Raw genomic sequence first — 17,500 nt, 5'->3', positions numbered from 1 at the left:
CCCTGTATAAATGCCAACTGCTTGTGACGCGAGAAATGCATCAGAAAGTGAGGCTATAGGCTACTTGTAACCTTTTGTCTTAAGAAAGTGATTCTGACCTTCGACAAAGAGCTCAATCACTTTTTCATCTTTTCCCAGCAAATTGGTTGCTCTGCAAAAGTATTTCCCTGAGTCGTTATAGACAGCCTTCTTTATCACCAGTTTGTTTTGTTGATCATTGCTGTTTACCGGTCGTGAGCCATTCATCTTACTCCAGAATACTCTCGGCTTTGGATTACCATCAGCTGAGCACTGGAAAGTAGCAGGCTGATTTTCAGTCACCGTCATTGAAGCAGGAGACACAGTTACTTGCGGTACAGATATGGACTCTCCCGGTTCTCCCTTAGGTCCCGGATGTCCAGGGTGTCCTGTTTTACCTTCAAGCGAAGAAGATTCAGGTAAATTTTTTCATAACTCGAACCTTTAAGGGTAATCAGGTGTGACTTACTTCTCAGTGGCAGTTCGAGTTAATGGGTTAGGGTGTAAAATTATCTAACTGAAGAGAAAGAAAAACACTGAGTTCGTGCACACTTTGGTTAGGTTACCGAGGATTCCAGTTACGTCAGCTCTATCAACAATGCAAAGAAGAAAATCGTGCAAAGCTTTGATTTGAAAACTGTTTTAACTCTGTGAGCTAAAAGGATCACTTCATCTCTAGCGTGATTTCAAAAATACCCTTTCTCTTGTTAAAAAAATCTAAAAAATTAAATGAATGTTTTCAAAATTCATTAAAATTGCATGAGCCTAACAGCCCATCAAAATATATACCGATAAAAGGTCAGGTGCATGAGCTTTAAAGGCGACTAGTAATAGTTGACACTGCAGGTGCCCCAGCTGTTAGGAGTAGTATACAAACGGAGCAATTGATGTTGAAGCGGGGAGAGAACAAATCAGAACCGAATATAAAAGTAGACGGTTTGATCTTGGCGGACAGGATGGTGCACCAGTCGAAATAGAAACTAAAAGAAACGCAAGGTCCATTTTTGCCCCAATGTGGCCATTATTTTTAAAAAATATAACAAAGTGCAAGGCATGAAGTCTTTTAGTCTTGAGTAACGTGAATACCCACTGATGTTGCACGGTTTAATGTTAAAGCTTTATTTAGATGTCCTTGATCTGGTTCTGGATACCAAGACCTTAGTGCATGCGTTCATCACGTCGCGCCTAAATTACTGCAACAGTTTTTTGTATGGTCTTCCTGCTTTTCATTTGAGTAAGATACAACGCGTCTTTAATGCTTCTGCAAGGCTAGTTTGCTGTGCGCCACGCCGCTGCCCTATTACGCCGCTACTTCTTGGTATTTACACTGGGTTCCAGTTAAGGAGCGCACCCAGTATAAGGTTCTCTTATTTGTTTTTAAAACGTTACATGGCATTGTACCAGACTACATTACCAATCTACTTGAGTTACAATCTAGTTCCAAGTATACCTTGAGATCCACCAATGGTCGTCTCCTTGTCCCGTTCAAGCGTAAAGCTTAGAAGACAATAAACGATCGATTGTTTGCAGTAGCTGCACCTTCACTCTGGAACTCAATGCCACCTGAGTTACGCACAATCTCGCACCTTACCTCGTTTAAACGTCAACTCAAGACACATCTCTTTAGGGCTGCTTTTTATTAATAGAAATAGAAAACTCACATAGCTTTTATTTGCAATACTATTATTGTAATTTTAGATCTAACTTAGATACAGCTCTTATTATATTTTATAAGTAACTTGGATATTTAGATAAGTTTTATTAATATTATAGTCTACATTTTTATTGTCACTATTGCATAGATCTTTATTTTTGACATAGTAATGCGCACATAATCATTGTATCATCAAGGCGTGCAATAGAAGTATTAAATTATTATTATTATTATTATTATTATTATTATTATTATTATTATTATTATTATTATTATTAACCAGGTTTTGGAAGCATATTCATGTAAAAAAGTGTTCCCTGGTAAAAAATTTTAAAAAACGTAGGCTTTCGGCTTCCAGACTAAAGCCTTAAAAAACTAAAATATAAATGCGCGAGATGCAAATATATACAAAATGGAAGTGTGAGAAAAAATGTAAAAACGGTAAAAGGGAAAAATGTGATAATCTAAAAGAGTAGAGTATTGTTTTGGCAAAGGCTTGGAGTTATTTTCGGCTTCATTAGTGTTGGCAGTGTGCCAAGAACCAAATGAAATCATCCCGCGACTCTTAATCAAACCAAAGGATTCTCGTTGTCGTGAGATAATTTAGTCACTCCTCGACCCCTTTGTGAAGAAACCGACTTAAGACAAAGGCGGACAAAAGCTTTCTATTACTGTTTGAATAGCTTCTCCAACGATAGATTGCACGGCATGTAACGTGTGACACTCCTTGACAGATAGCAAGATATTCTCAACAATAATGTAGAAACCCGTACGTGAAGATTTCCCATTACAGATACATCCCATGATTGAGACGTTACGTTCCGATCAACCACGCCCTCGGCCGTTTTCTGCTCAACTCGTTCGTACCCAAGACTTACTCCCAGGCACTTGGTGCGAAAACGTCATCATTACCCATTTATTCCCGTGCGTGCCTAGTTCTGGCAAATCGAGATATTTTCTGGTATACCAGATATGTAATACTATAGACCTTATTCACAAATGGCGGTCAATTTATAATTCTTTTGTCGAAGCGCAAATTAGCCTACCAAGCCTCCATACCATACAGTGAATTGAAAAGAATTCTTGCTTTAAAATGAGGCTTGGTAGGCTAATTTGCACGTGGACAAAAGAATTATAAATTTGACCGCCATTTATGAATAAGGTCTATATCACTGTAACTCTATCTACGCGCAAGCTACAATGATACTTCCAGGGGCAATAAAACACTCCTCATTAGAATTCTTCATACAAAGAATAACAATGAGGCCCGGCTTATTTTTGTGTGTGCTAATGTTTCCCCTCACATTTTGAACCTTTGTTCGGACCCCCGAGGAACATGCTTTTTGTGAAACGTTTGTGAGGCCGTTCAAAAAAACTCGCAGCGCGGGTCTAAAAACACTGGCCGTCTCATGTTTTTAAACCTGATAAAACACTGATACTCGTTTTTCAAACAGTACATAATATAAGCTGGTCTCGACTCTCCACTTGTTACTCAGTCTTGACTCTAGATTGTCAGTTGAAGCGAACTAGACTGCCCTATGAGACGAAAAACGCTATTTACCAGTTAGGATACATGAAAAGGAGCGATGAAGAAGTTAAAGTAAAGATAAGAAAACACGAAGCAAGCTACAACAAGTTGCAAAATTGTTAAAAAAAAAACACCTTTTCTAGCTTCCAATACCCGCCGAATCTAGAATTTCAACCTTTTCCACTTCCCCTCCCCTCTCCCCCTTTCAATGTTGAATTTTTAAGTTTTCAACATTTCTTTGTCTTGCTAGAAACACTGATAAGGGGGGGAGAGGGAAGGGAGGAGGGGGGCTGCAGTGTGACAGATCGATAGGTAAATTAATAACGCCCCAAGAAGGTGAAGTGTCTCCACTAATTTTGTAACTTGTTGTAGCTAGTTTCAGAGAACTGTGCTCGATGATTGAGTTCAATTTGGAATAGTGTTGGTTGATTCATTGTGAAATTGCTGAAAAAACGCAGAAGTTTTGTCAGAAAAAGTAAGCCAAGTAACTTTCTTCAGTGTCTCAGAGACAAAAATATTTCACGGAGTTAATTATCTTAATTACCTTTTTCTCCCTTAACACCGCTTTCTCCAGGATCTCCTGTCATGCCTTGTTTGCCAGGCTCACCTGGCGGACCCATGACACCTTGTATTCCCTTTCTACCTTTGGTACCTTTGGATCCTCTTTTACCGCGAGGGCCTTGAACTCCCTTTGGTCCCGTGGGACCTGGTAGACACACTTTTTCTGAAGGGCGACAGGACTTCACAATAAGCGATTCCACATATTTATCGATTCCTTGACGAAAATCGTTTTTGTTGTCAGATTCAGTGTTGTTAACAGGAAGATGCCGACGGACAATTTTATTTCTTTCCATTAGATCTGCAAAGGAAAAAATCGTGTAAATCTCAAAGATCGTTTAGATAACATCTTTAATGGCTCTTAGAACGACGATACATCCGTTGCGGCGAATTTTTGAGTGAAGATGCTGTCCCGAATGTTATTTGTAGGAAATAAGAGAGTATCACCAGATTGAACTTTGGACCAGGGAAACAAACAAAGGCAAAATATCTTAAGGAAGAAAATTACAAAAAGATATCATGAGGTTTTGAGAATAAAAAAGCCAGAAAAGCAGATATGAAGTTGTACACAAGGGTTTTGTAAATACAAGGAACTGTGAATCTATGTCAAGAGTTAAATAAGGCCGACCTTTATTATTTCAATTAACTCGATTAGCAAAACAACCTATATAGTAGAAAGGCTGCCGATAGGAAGGGAGATGTTCAATTATGCTTGCAATTTAACGACAGTTCGTGCGTGGAATTGGAATTGAGGGGAGACTTTAATAGGTCTTGAGCAGGGACGGTACAAAACGTGGACCCTCAACTGGTCCGTCCTTCTGAACGCCACTCCAGAGAAGACAGAAAACAATACACGGAGGTTGAAGATGACCAAGAAAGATATATTTGTTCAAATATTTGGTCAATCCCTGGGAGTCTCACCAGTTTGAGCCCTTTTTTTTTGGTGCGAGACAGTGAATCATTAAAGTTTCAATCGCTTGCGTTTCGAGCAAATGTGTTCTTCTCCCGATTAGAGGGCTTCCTCGTTCGTTCGTTTCAGTTTCACTCACTGCGACAGCAATGAAAGAGTTCATCAGTGAGTCAAATGACAAAGCACTAAAAGCTCTATTTCGATTTTGTTTTTTTTCCTTAATGTACGCCACTTGGAAATCGAAAAGCAGTATGTCATTTCCCAAACTCAAGTTGATGCTTTTTTTTTTATCTCGGCGCAGTTTCCACAAAGAGGATTTTTCTTTGAAGCGGGATTCATTTATACCGAGGCAAGGTTTTCTGGCCAGCTAAGAATTTCTAAATGATCGAACCGTCTCTGATTCCTTTTGGGAACCAAGATTTGTGATTTCCTGTACAATTTTTTATCCAACGAACGAAATGATACATGAAATGAGTCAAAAATTGAACTTCGGATATGAAATCTCAAGTGAAGGTATGATCCTGGCAGTTCAAGAAGCAATTTTTAGCAATTGCGTAGAGAAGCGTGAAAAATTCAGGACTTCAACGGAGTTTGATTCCGTGACCTCGCGATGCCGGTGCGACGCTCTAAGCGACTGAGCTATGAACCCACAAATGACCAGCTCACAACATAAGCGACGTCATAGCTCAGTTGGTTGGAGCCTCGCAACGGCATCGTAAGATTACGGGTTCAAACCCCCTTCAATTCCTTAATTTTTCAGGCTTCTCTACGCAATTCGTAAAAATTACTTTCGTAACTGCGAGGATCATAGCTTCACTTAATTTTTTATACGTTCAACTCAAAAAGGGTGATCCTCGTCAAGTTAAGATGTGCATTGTTTATTCGTCTGATGAGACCTTACGTGAGACTGGTCGATTGTAGTTTCACTCAGATAAAGTCAGTACAGTACCTTATAGCCCTCTTTTGTATCTCCAAGTTTCACAAAGACAAAACTATTATCCAACATACAGATCGAAGTTATCTCCCTTGTGTGGTTTTGGTTTTCAACGGGATTCCTTTTAATGGCGTTTTGCCATTTACCTCTACAAGGTAAATAACGCAAGAAACACTTACAAAGTTCTCATAATTTCGTAACAACTTACCCCTTGCGTCATTCTCGTTTTTGTGCACTTTCCGGGGATACATGGCTCTTTGTTTCAGAATTACTTTCATTTGTTGAATTTCCTCGGAAAGCTCTGCCTCGGCCATTTTCATCTCGCGAATCACTCCCTCGTTTCTTGCGAAAAGAGCAATGGTCAACATCATCGCAAACACAGACAAAACAGATGAATATTTATGAATACGCGCACAATTTCCCCCTGGTACAGACCGTTCAGGATCTGGACTGTCCTTTTTGCATTTATCCATTTTAGTTTTATCTGAAAACACTACTAAACAGTGTGGTACCGTAATATGTATCACGAAAACAGGAAGACGAAACTCAATCTCTCAAATCTCACAGGTTAACAAAGGTTCCCGGTAATATTACACGAGAAATGTCATACCAGCCGTTAAATACCACTTGACAAAAGACCCTTTGTACTTGCATGTTTTACATATTTGAAATAAGATATTACAGAGAGTTAATTTGGACTTCATGTTTTATGTAAAAAAGCAATGAAATTTAATATATAAGTTTAGCTTTTATACTTTGATTGAATTTGATTCTTCCTGAGAAGAACAATTATTGAGCAATGGCCAAACGAGAGTGACAGTTGATGAGAATTGACGAGAGCTGAGATAAGAGTGACCGAAAGAGCGAGAGTTGACGAGAGCCTGTCCAGAGTTTTCGTGCGTAAACAAAAGGGAGAGCATGGGAACTACCCTGGGAAAATCTGGCGACTAGCCAGCCGGTATGACTTTTCTTTGAAGTAGACTTGAAGTTTGAAGTAGATTGTACGTCGTGTAAGTTGAATAATAGGGGAAATGTCAGTTTTGAGAAATTCTAGCTGCAATCTCCCCAAGGATTACAAAGCACGAGGTTCAGGCCACAAGGTCATCAAACCCGGCTGAGAGGCCAACGCTTACGTTGCGCTTCCGCGATACAGGGAAAACATTCCCATCGCTACATTTTCAATTTCGGATTGGTACGGCAACGATATCTTACATTGGTAAGGAAGTTTCCCAATCTATCTTTCAAGTCTTTGGTCCTTTTTTATCTGAGCCCGCTGGAAAAAAACAGTAACTGCTGACCGCAAGCCTCTCTCTCTCAAACTCTCGTGTGCGGCTAAAAAAGACAAAACTGTCGCCAACTCTCATGAAGAATTTGAGCAGGTTCAAATTGGATGAGTCCTCGAGAGAGGATGAGAGGGTTCCTGGCCAAACGAGAATGAGAGTTTCAACTCTCGTCAACTCTCGCTCTCGTTTGCCAAAGGCTTTCGGCTCAGACTTCCAGCCGCTGGTGTCTCGTTGCGCGACGAGACACCAGCGGCTAGAAATCTGAGCATAGACGGTTGTTGGTGACTAAAACTATCGACAACGTTGTTCAAGCCATCTTCAGAGTTGAACGTGATTCCCGCCAATGATGAAAAAGTAAGGAGAAAACTAGACCCTAGTAGGAATGCGCCAATTTTCCAGTTTTTCGAGTTCATTCAGTATCGGGTATAGGAATTTAAAATCGAATGGTGAAAGCGCCGGGGAAGAACAGTTTCCAAGGTAAAGTAGTCGGAAAAAGACTGAAAAGTGGCAGAAGGAAAACATGAGCTTATCATTCAATGGTCCAATAGACCACAATAGCTATAAGAGTTCTTTACAGCGGTTACCAGTCACACGTGCCCCTCAAAGACTTTTTTTTCATTTTTCGAAGCTAAATTTGAGTGGACGTCAATCAAATGTTTCCTTGACGAATGCAACTGCCACCAACTGAATGGAACTATTGTCGTGGAAACTTTTGATTGATGTCCATCCAAATTTAGTTTTGAAAAAAGGAAGAAAAAATTACCCCAAGAGGATCTGCGTGAAAGCTACGACATAGGATACCGTTGTCATTCGCCTTTGGAACACTTTCCTTCCGCAGTTAGTGATGCTTATATCTCTTAAATAGAGCGGTTTTCAATTGAGTGTCGTAAAACAAATACCAAAGTACTTACTTCGACCAATCACAGCAGGTGCAAATCGCACAATGAACCAATCCAAACTGGCATCAATTCCATGTAACTTGCTCAAAACGCGGGAAAAATTGCGCGTGCGAGTCGCGATTTGTTTTGGTTTTCCTATATCATTGGTTGATAAACTGGCGCGAGATTATTAGACCAATCACTAATCGTAGCAATTGCAATCGCGTAATTACTTTCGACGATCGACAGTCGTTTGAAAATTGCTCTAACATCACATAAAGGCTACATATTATGAGTCTTTCTTACTGCCGTATTTTGTTCCTTGAATGTAATGTGATAATTGTTGTGTGGTTCCTGCAATGATGCAATCTGATTTTCTGAAACAACTTAACCTTGGTGCTTCGACTAAAGCCGTAGGCACAACGGAAGCACTGTTATTACAATCAAGAGAATGCTTACAAAACCGTAATATTTTATTGATCTCAACTCTAAAGTCATCAGCAGGGGTGAACTGTACATGATACTCACCCAAGAAGCAGGGAGTTAAATGATGTTCGGCTCAAATTAATTAAATTATCATTCGATGTATTTTTCCTTCCTTTTCATTGATCGAGAGTCCACCACGTGACCTGCAAATAACTGTCTACAAATAAGTGTTTTGCTGCAAGTAATATTCTGCTCATGCGTAATTAAAACAACGGTCTTGTGTGAAAATGGTAGTTCGCTTTCCTGAGTTTTCAGAAAAAGATTTAATTGTTGGGAATTGTGAAAAACAAAGTTAACTCAGTCATAAAATGATAAAACAATTATTGAACTCGGTTATCGCAAAATATCGTGATTTGTCAGTGTCTCGCAGATTAATTATTTGTCGAAGCCGAAGGCTGATCTGCTCGCCACTGACAAATCACGATCGATATTTTGCTCAAAATCGTCCAATAATTGTTAATTATTTTGAAAGAGGCGTAATGCTTTTTATTCAAGGATAAATGACAAACTAGCGTGAATTTTTCAAATTTCCTGTAAAACAAAGTTTACTAAAGTGAAGTCTTTCTTGAGAAAACTCGTTTTCATTCTTAAGACAAAAAGTCTTGGACTGACTTAAATAAAAGGATGGAGAAAACATTTTAGGGAGCATCAATTTTGTATAACAAAGTAAGCTTTAACGACCACAATAAAAGCAAGGGTTAAGGAAAGTCGAAATTCTTTGCCAGATTTTTCACTAAGTGTAAATACGGAAAAGAAAACGTTAATTTCAAGTCTCCGTTCCTTTAACCTTAAAATCACGAGCGTTTTGGCATCCGTAAGCTTCCCAGACATCTTGCACTCAGCCTTCGGGCTTAAATCCCACTGACTGGTTCACACGGCGTAAACGAGCCAATCAGAAATTCTGGGAAGTTTTGAATTTTGTAAGAGTTTTGCTAGTGATTGGTTTAAATAAATTGCGGCGCGAAACTATTGGGCCAATCACGTAATTCAAAATATAAAAGATAATACAGAGTCACTGTGGCTTTCCTTTATACTTGGCTAAAATCCGTTCTAATGAAAGATTCAATCAAGATTATGGATCATTAAGGGATTTTTTGGAAATAATTTGCAACGCTTCACTTTTAAGAAGGAGTAGTCCGTCTTCCGCACAGTCAGTCAGTTGAGCGTAACGCGAAAAAAAAAACAATCCCAAAAGAGATCGCCAGGCGGTATTTCTCTTTCTCTATTCCTTTTTCTGCGCCGTTGGGCTGGACGGATTGAACACAAGATGAAGAACTGCTCGTATTCTTTAATATCAGCTCATTTCAAATCAATGCGTGCCACAAGTCACCGAGTGATCACTCAGCAAAGCACTTCGGAAGTTATTTAACCTGACTTATTGATTTGTCCGCTCACAGGACAAGTGAAACAGGCAAACCGTGGACGTATTTTGATACTTCAATAGAGGTCGAATCTAAGGCCGGGCTTCAGCTTACTAGTTAAAGTGCTACAATGGCCAAAAAAATCACTTCCTTTTTTTCTTCTTTTTGATAGTGTGTTTGCTTAATACCTAAGTGGCAAAATTTTGAGCTTTGATTTTTATCCAAAGGCTGTTTACTTTGGGTCCGCCATTACTCAAGTTCAAAACTGACCAATTCGACGTGCGAGGGTTGGATCTAGGGAAAACTGACGTCATTTACTTACTAGCTTTAATTTTTATCGTGTAAATGCATTTAATATATATGTAATAAGAGTCTGAAAGTCTGAAAGCCCAAAACTCCCGTGCTGCATATTAATTCAACCGCTTACACACGCATTCTTAAACTAGTGGATCTTCAGCTCTATTCACACGGCATAAACTAACCTAGGTTCGATCCGGGTTTAAATTAACCCGGGTTCGCCCCTAATTTGTTCACACGGAGAAGTTCAGAAAACTGATGTGAACACGTACCTTGGGGCGAACTGGGGTTTGCTTTTACTTGATATGCGCATTTCTACCAGAACAGGACAGTGCAATAGCGACAATATGGAGGACGACAATCCTTTATTTATGGTGGAGATTTGGAGGCAAATTGTTATAATTATAGCTTTGGCGTTAGTGTAACTTCGTTTCACGAATCGCAAGATTTTAGAGAGATGAAAGCGGATGAAAAAGTTTCTGTTCAAAGACGGCTCGCCATCTATCTGAACTGGAGATCTCGAATTGCCCGAACGACATTCGACACGTTGAATATATGGAGAAAATATAGGAGCATGAAATACGCACACGCAACGCTCGATAGGTAAATGTGCAAGTGCGCATGTGTGGAATTAAGATTAACCTGGGTTCGACCAAGGTTGCGTTCACACGCTGCAAAAGTAACCCACGTTCGACCTGGGTCGAACCTACCTCTCCAGAGGTTGGATTTAACCCCGGTCGAACCCGGGTTAGCAGCGTTCACACGACGATAACTAAACCGTATTAATTTGAGCCCAGGTCTAACCTTGGTTAGCTTATGCCATGTGAATAGGGCTTTCGACGTTATTTTCTCCTGGAGCCAGCTTTTTAAAGTTATTAATAGCGGACCATTAAATAGGAACATTCTTAGTTATAATAAATAGGTGTCCCTTTTGAAATCAAGGCCTGAAAACCTGGGTCAGTTAGTGCTTAGTTAACATAGTCACGGTTTTGAAATCCAAAGTAACAGAAAAATTGATTTTCCGTCACAGTAGCACTTCAAGATGATTCGGATTACGGTAATTTAGTAAAAATGACTAAATCGTGAAATCTAGCCGCAAGTGGACTGTTACTAAGCACGGATAATTTGGTCACAAACCCCTTGTTAGCAAAAATCCTAGTATGAGGGTCAACTTCTCCTAACAATATTCAACAAGCCTGAGAAGAAGATCTGTTTAAGGAGGGTGCCTCTTAACTACGAAACTGTTGCTATGGAACCATCCTAATAACCATTTCTCGAGTCCCTTTTCTCTACAGTTACCATTTTTTGCCATCCGCTATTTAACATTTCTTTGTCTTGTTCAACTCTCACAACCATATTTGGTTAGCCTGTACAGCCGCCCACTCTCCGCAAAAAAAATCGGACAGGAGCGTCTATGATTTACCGTTAATAATCGTGTTCAATACCACGCGATTTTTCCTGGTATGTGGACAATGATTTCATTGGTTTTTACCCATAGATCATTACATCATCGAGTTTTGATTGGCTTTTACCGTGAGAGATTTTACGATGAATTCGCGTGTACTTTGCACACGGTAAAAAATACGAATAAAAACCTTTTTGTTGGTCAAAGAGGTTTTTCTTTTAAAGTACGAGCGGAATTGTTATCTATGGAGAGTAAAGTGGAAATCGATTCTACGTAAATTTGTAGGAATTGTCGTCAGCGCTAAACAGAGAAACGAAAGCGCTCCTGACCAATCTTCACGAGATGAATATAGCACAATTCAAAAGATTGTCCACTCGAAAACGTCTCCCGCTATCTCTTACCAGTCAATGTAATCCCAACGCCTTGCTCGGACCAGCCTAGCCATTCTCAAGAACAATCTACAAAGCGTGTTGCCCTGGAAGATTTGAAATGTGGACATATCGAAGAAAATAACAGCTCATCGGCAACGATCTGTGCTGCTCTCAAGATCAGACCCGACCCGGTTGGAAGACTTGCAAATACATCCTTTTCCTTCAAAGAGTGTTTCTATGCTATAAAGCCAAGGTATCTTGAAATCTACCTCATTGACCACCATTTTGAGAATTTCGAATTTTTTTTTACATGTTTTTCACTGAAATGCACGGCAAAGGACTTGGACTAGTTGCGCATGCGCCCTCTTATTGAAGTGATGTCAAATTTTCATTGAAAAAGGTACTTCAAATAACCATCCATGCAACCTCTTTGTAGGCCTCTTGACTATATAGCTTCCTTAGCAACCATTGTCTTTCTTTAGATTAAGTGTCACCCCAATTAAGCATAATAAATTTAAGTCTACGTTGTGACATCACGCGAAGTGATTTTGCAACATCCGACGTAATCTGTAGTTCACCAATAGAGGACTCTGAAAACTCATAAACTTCAGAGATATTTTAACATGACGAGTGACTCTCTCGACTAATAAATTTCTTCATGGTAAAATTCGCCATTTTGGAAACCGGGTAAAACAAAGCTATTGAAATGACCCAAATGAATGAGGATTCCAACGTCAAATTTCTGATGTAACATTTGAAATCAGTGCAAACTTTGACAGGTAAAGGTAATGCCTGTTGTTTCGTTCATGACGCGGGAACATGAATTCAGAATTCGTTCAACCCACACAACACATTAACACATTAAACACGCCATGATTTACCTCGTGGAAGACGAACATCTCGGAACTTTTTATTGCATCATACGTGTAAATTGCATAGGTATCTCACTAGATATGATGACATCATCCTAACACCTGTAAACACGTCGTAAGGAAGCAGGGAAAAATTTACAGGTTTTTTGCAGGCAAATAAAGGACAAGTTACATTCTTTTCCTCATTTGCATCAAAATTCTCATACACAATATATCCCGCGAGTTACTTTACTCCCATCTTCAAAATGGCGGATTCTGTCGTCCAGGGTGATTATTTTGTAGTAATAGAATAACAATTTGTACCTATCATGTAAACCTAATGTTGTGCTGGTGTTTGTTCTGTGAAGTCGAGATTTTAATATTAAGTGAATGATTTAATGTTCATAAAGATTTTTAAAAAACTCCATTCCCTGACATGCTATCCTCGGGACCTGTCCGGTAAAATGTTAATTTCCATTCTAGAAACACGCCGGAGCTAATTCCTCCGGATTCAGGATTTAGCCCGGGAACAAACTCTTCCTGAAAATCATTATTGACTTGAACTCTCTGAGAGCCAGTCTCTTCAGTAGTGGCATTGAAATCTTCTTTGTCCTCGACAATCGGTATCCTTCGTAGGTACTTCGGGTTCATTAGTGTAAATGTTCCTGTCGTAGCGGTAAACCTTGTCAGTTTCATCATCACCAATTTCTTCAGAGTCTTGGAGTGTCTTTTTTTTTTTTTTTTTAATCTGCAGCAGCTAGTTATTATTCTCTAATGACGTATCCGGTGTTTCGTAAGAGATAAAGAACACACGTCGATTTTCACTTATATTGTGTTGGCATATGGGTGGAGACCCCGGGGGGAATCCCATGTAAAAAGGACGGGAGTGCTCGTCGGAAATTTTGAAAAGAACCCCCAAGAGGTACCAAGATCCTCTCTTGTGGGCGTGGCATGAATTTTTTTTCACCCTTAGGAGGTACCAAATTATGGGTTTTAATTAGACAACATTAAAAAACAGTTAATTATCAAATGTCTCCTGTCATAATTTTTCGGTTCAGCACCTTAAAAGGTACCGCTAAAGCTCCCGCTGTGGATCCTTTAAGGCTGAACACCCTATGAGGTACCAAAACCGCTTTTTTAACCCCCAAAAGGTACGAGCACCCCTGTCCTTTTTATATGGGAGTCCGTCCCCACCCCCCGGGGTGGAGACTATGGAGAGTTAAGCATCGCGTTTACGTGAAAAGACAAACGCGAAACGGTGGGCTGCTGCTTGTCATAAAAGCATGAAAATTACGTCATTGTAACTCGTCTCCCTCTTTTGAAAAGTTATTTGATACCTGCTGCTAACATGCAAGAAATGAGTTCATATCAAACGAGTCTCTTCCATTTTTGGCAAAACGCAAATTTTAGTCCAACGTTTGCCGTTTGCTGTAAACGTGATGCTTAATCTTTCCTATAGAATATTTGAAAACGACGTTATTCGCTTACTTATCCCTTTTGTCTTTTCATTTGGAGAAATCAGAGTTTTTTTTTAAATAAACAACGAAGCATTTTCAAGAGACAGAGGAGACTGAAATGAACCCGCACGTTTTTAATGGTGCACAGAGGGGCTGATCCAGGAAAGGCCAGAACAATCGAAGCTCACAAACCTCTTTACAAGCCACATTATAAAAAGCGGCTCCTTCATGCATAACTTTAATCCACTTCACTCAAAGCCTTCGGATAAAATGGACTGGAAGTATTAAATTTTTCGGTTTAGGTATTGTGAGCTTGTAAGTTTTCGACTAACTGTAAACAATCTTGAAGGCATTTCATCGCACAGTGAATCATGATGACCAAATTGCCATGAGCTGATGGTGGTGGTGTGATGTGCTACCAGCAGTACATCTGTGAATAAAGAGGCTGTCATGCAAAAGAGGGGAGTAGAATTCCATGATCGCATTATCTGTCTGCAGTCAGTGACTGTGTGTCTTTAGTTTTAGTTTTTAAGATGAAATACCATAGGTCAGCTGGGGTTCCACTCTAAACAAAAGATTTCATGAGCATTTAATTTGCAAGAAAAAGATCGCTCTGCTCAAACGCCAGTCAGAGTTTCACGAGCCGAAGAGTGAATTATTTTCTCAACCATAAAACGTAATTTGTTCTCTAAACAAAGGTAGCTCGTTGAAAGAAGTGCATGAAGCTAGGAAAACTAATTAACGAGTCAAAAATCTGAAAATAGACGAATAGTTAGTTTAAGAAAATACTTAAACATAAGCTGCCTACTTGGACTGAAATGGACAAATTAACATAAGAAAATGTCATTGTTTTTCACAAATGATTTTATAAATAGAAAAATATGAAAACACTCTAAAATATCACTAATAGAGAACTATACAAAGAAAGGCTACTTCTTTGACATTGCTGGTGTAAAAGTGTTCACGAACGTATCTTTGCGTGTGGCCGGGCGAACGAAGAGGCGCTTGATTCCTGAGATTATAGCGAGATACAAACTTTGGCGGCCGGAAGTGGTGAAGTTTATGATCTTTCTCGCCTGCTACCGCATCAAGGAAGCGCCTCCTTTGCAGGAAATCAGTTTCAGAGAAAAGCGCTGATCAATGCTCTTTAATGCCAAAAAAATTTTAATGACAAAAAGCGCGCCACTAAAATGCTAAAAATACAAGACGAGGTCAGAATCGTTGGCTCGATATTAAATTAAGGTTGCATTCGATTAACCGTACTCCGGAATACGAATACGTGGAGTGATGATTTAAAACTGTATGTTTGGCCTTTTGAAGAAACAAGGATAATAAAGATAAGTTTTACCATTTTAGCAGGTGTTCGACAATTTTAATATGAATCTCCGTAAAAAGAGATTTCTAACTTCTACTGCTCGTATTCCTTTTCCGGAATACAGCCAATCGAACGTGCCCTAAGTGCTATCCACAGCGTGCAAAAGAAAGTTACGGATATAACACGGCAAATCAGTGTCAGGTTCGTCTCCAGAGTAGCGTGAGTCTAGCATGGTCACAAAATAATTCATTCCTCACAATATCTACAACCTTTCGAGATGTTTAAATTCCGTAGGTCTACAATATGTCTATTCAACACTAAACAAAGTCGCTTACTAAAAAGAGATTTTTGTGAGCCCAAACTCAGGAGGAGGATGCTTTTTCATGATTAAAATGATCCTTGAAAAGAACTCTCAATTGAACCTAATGCGTTACGTTAAAGTTATGGTCACTCTACCATGTCCGGATGTATTGTAACAACATTCATTCTGCTGATTTTTTCCAGTGTTGTAAGATCCACCTCCTCCCCCACATGAATCCAACTCGTTGTCTCCGCTACTCCCCCCAGAATAACCTCCACCACCTCCCCCACCGCCTCCCCATCCATAGGCACCACCACCCCCTCCAAATCCTCCAACAGCATTGTTGTACAGGGCTCGACCACCCACTCCTCCTTGGAGAAACCCCTTGCCTCCTTCTCCACCAGTTCCCACGCTACCACCAAACTGCCTTGAACTTCTTCCACTGGAGTAGAAGCCACCACCACCACCACCTAAAAACAAAGAGAGATGAAGTAAAAGAGTGGTGGTTTCAGAGACCAGTGTCTTTAATCCCCATGTGTCTCGTAAGCTGTACTAGAGAGCAGGATTACGAAACTGTTTTCCCCGGAAAGTGATTGGCAAGAAAGGTGGGCTAAAAGGGCTAAAGGAATATTAAATAACGACTGGAGGAATTCATATATTTTATGAAGATAATTATGTTTGTATTTCTAAGAAAGTGGGCACATAGATTTGTTGGAAAAATAGAAATAGGTTTGAAATTAACAATTCTATCGAAACACGCGTCATCTACATTGCACGCAATCTGTTTCTTCTAGAGACAAATCATCAAAATGTGTCGGTTGATTTTTATTCGATATAAAGTCCACATACTGAATGCCCACTGCAGTCTTTTTTCTATGTTCTATTGGTTTTCGTGACAAGCCACGGAGAAGAACAATGCGGCTAGACTCTCAATCAGCGTTGATCCTGGAGAGCTTTCCTCCATGAATTTGTTCTCTTAATTTCTTCTTAAATTTAATTCTGAATAAGGCTGTTTTCTACAGTCGTCATCTAAAACAGCTCTATTGCGCCAGAATTTGTTCCATTATCTTCAATGTTTCATTGATTTAGTTTCGCGCTCTTTTTGTACTTTCCCTCTTGACCAAGATCAGTCCTAGAAACAACTATCCCATCAAGCTTTCTCCTTGGTCTTATGTTACAGGCAACATCTTTTAGCTACAATCATATAAATGATTCGAGCAATTATTATTTTAAGAGATAACTCATCGAAAACTGCTTCACAAAGTTTCGATGCTGGGTGCATCACCTGCTGTTGTTATTTGGCTTAAGAGCTATTTATCTGGCCGCTCTCAGTCTACCTGAATAGTCTATACTCTATCCGATCCTCTGCCAATCACACGTGGAGTACCCCAAGGTGCTATACTCTCGCCACTATTGTTTTGCGTCTATTTGAACGATCTACCGTTTGCACCTCAAATATGCTGTCTGGGGTCATACGTCGACGACTCGAAAGTGTTCCTGTCGTTTTCCATGTCAAATATTGATTTGGCCGTTCGGAAACTCGAAGATGACTTATGCGCAATGTAACAAGGTGTTGCTGTGAAAACAATGTCAAATTAACCGAGTTAAAGCGAGTTTCGACTCAAACTCTTTTATTGATAATTTCATCCCTTGCATTCAGTAAAATACTCTATAGTTCTCCAGTATGGTCAAATACCTCTGCCACTAATATAAACAAGATCCAATCAATCCAGAATTTCGCTTGTAAAATAGTTCCAAATTCTAAAATATACGACCACGTAACACCCTTACTTCGCCATACTAACTGGCTTTCTGTTAAACAATTGCTAAAATTCAGAGGCTTAGTGGCTTAGTGACAGAGACTTAGGTGCTTAGTGGCTTATAAATGTTTAA

The 17,500-nt window shown here is 39.6% G+C and overlaps 1 protein-coding gene and 1 pseudogene across 1 annotated transcript in view; both read right to left on the bottom strand.

Moving 5' to 3' along the window:
- The window catches only part of LOC137994650 (uncharacterized), a 22,163-nt pseudogene extending 16,051 nt beyond the window's left edge, over nt 1-6,112 (bottom strand).
- A 7,985-nt stretch (nt 6,113-14,097) lies between these two features.
- The window catches only part of LOC137997124 (uncharacterized), a 25,683-nt gene continuing 22,280 nt past the window's right edge, over nt 14,098-17,500 (bottom strand). The window contains exon 6 of the mRNA XM_068842910.1: nt 14,098-16,077. Coding sequence (XP_068699011.1) covers nt 15,737-16,077 — 341 coding nt within the window. The 3' untranslated portion in view covers nt 14,098-15,736. The remainder of the gene's footprint in view (nt 16,078-17,500) is intronic.

The sequence above is a fragment of the Montipora foliosa genome, chromosome 3 (genome assembly GCF_036669935.1).
Source record: "Montipora foliosa isolate CH-2021 chromosome 3, ASM3666993v2, whole genome shotgun sequence".
Classification (NCBI taxonomy): Eukaryota; Metazoa; Cnidaria; class Anthozoa; order Scleractinia; family Acroporidae; genus Montipora; species Montipora foliosa.
This window is presented reverse-complemented; position numbering and strand designations above follow the sequence as displayed.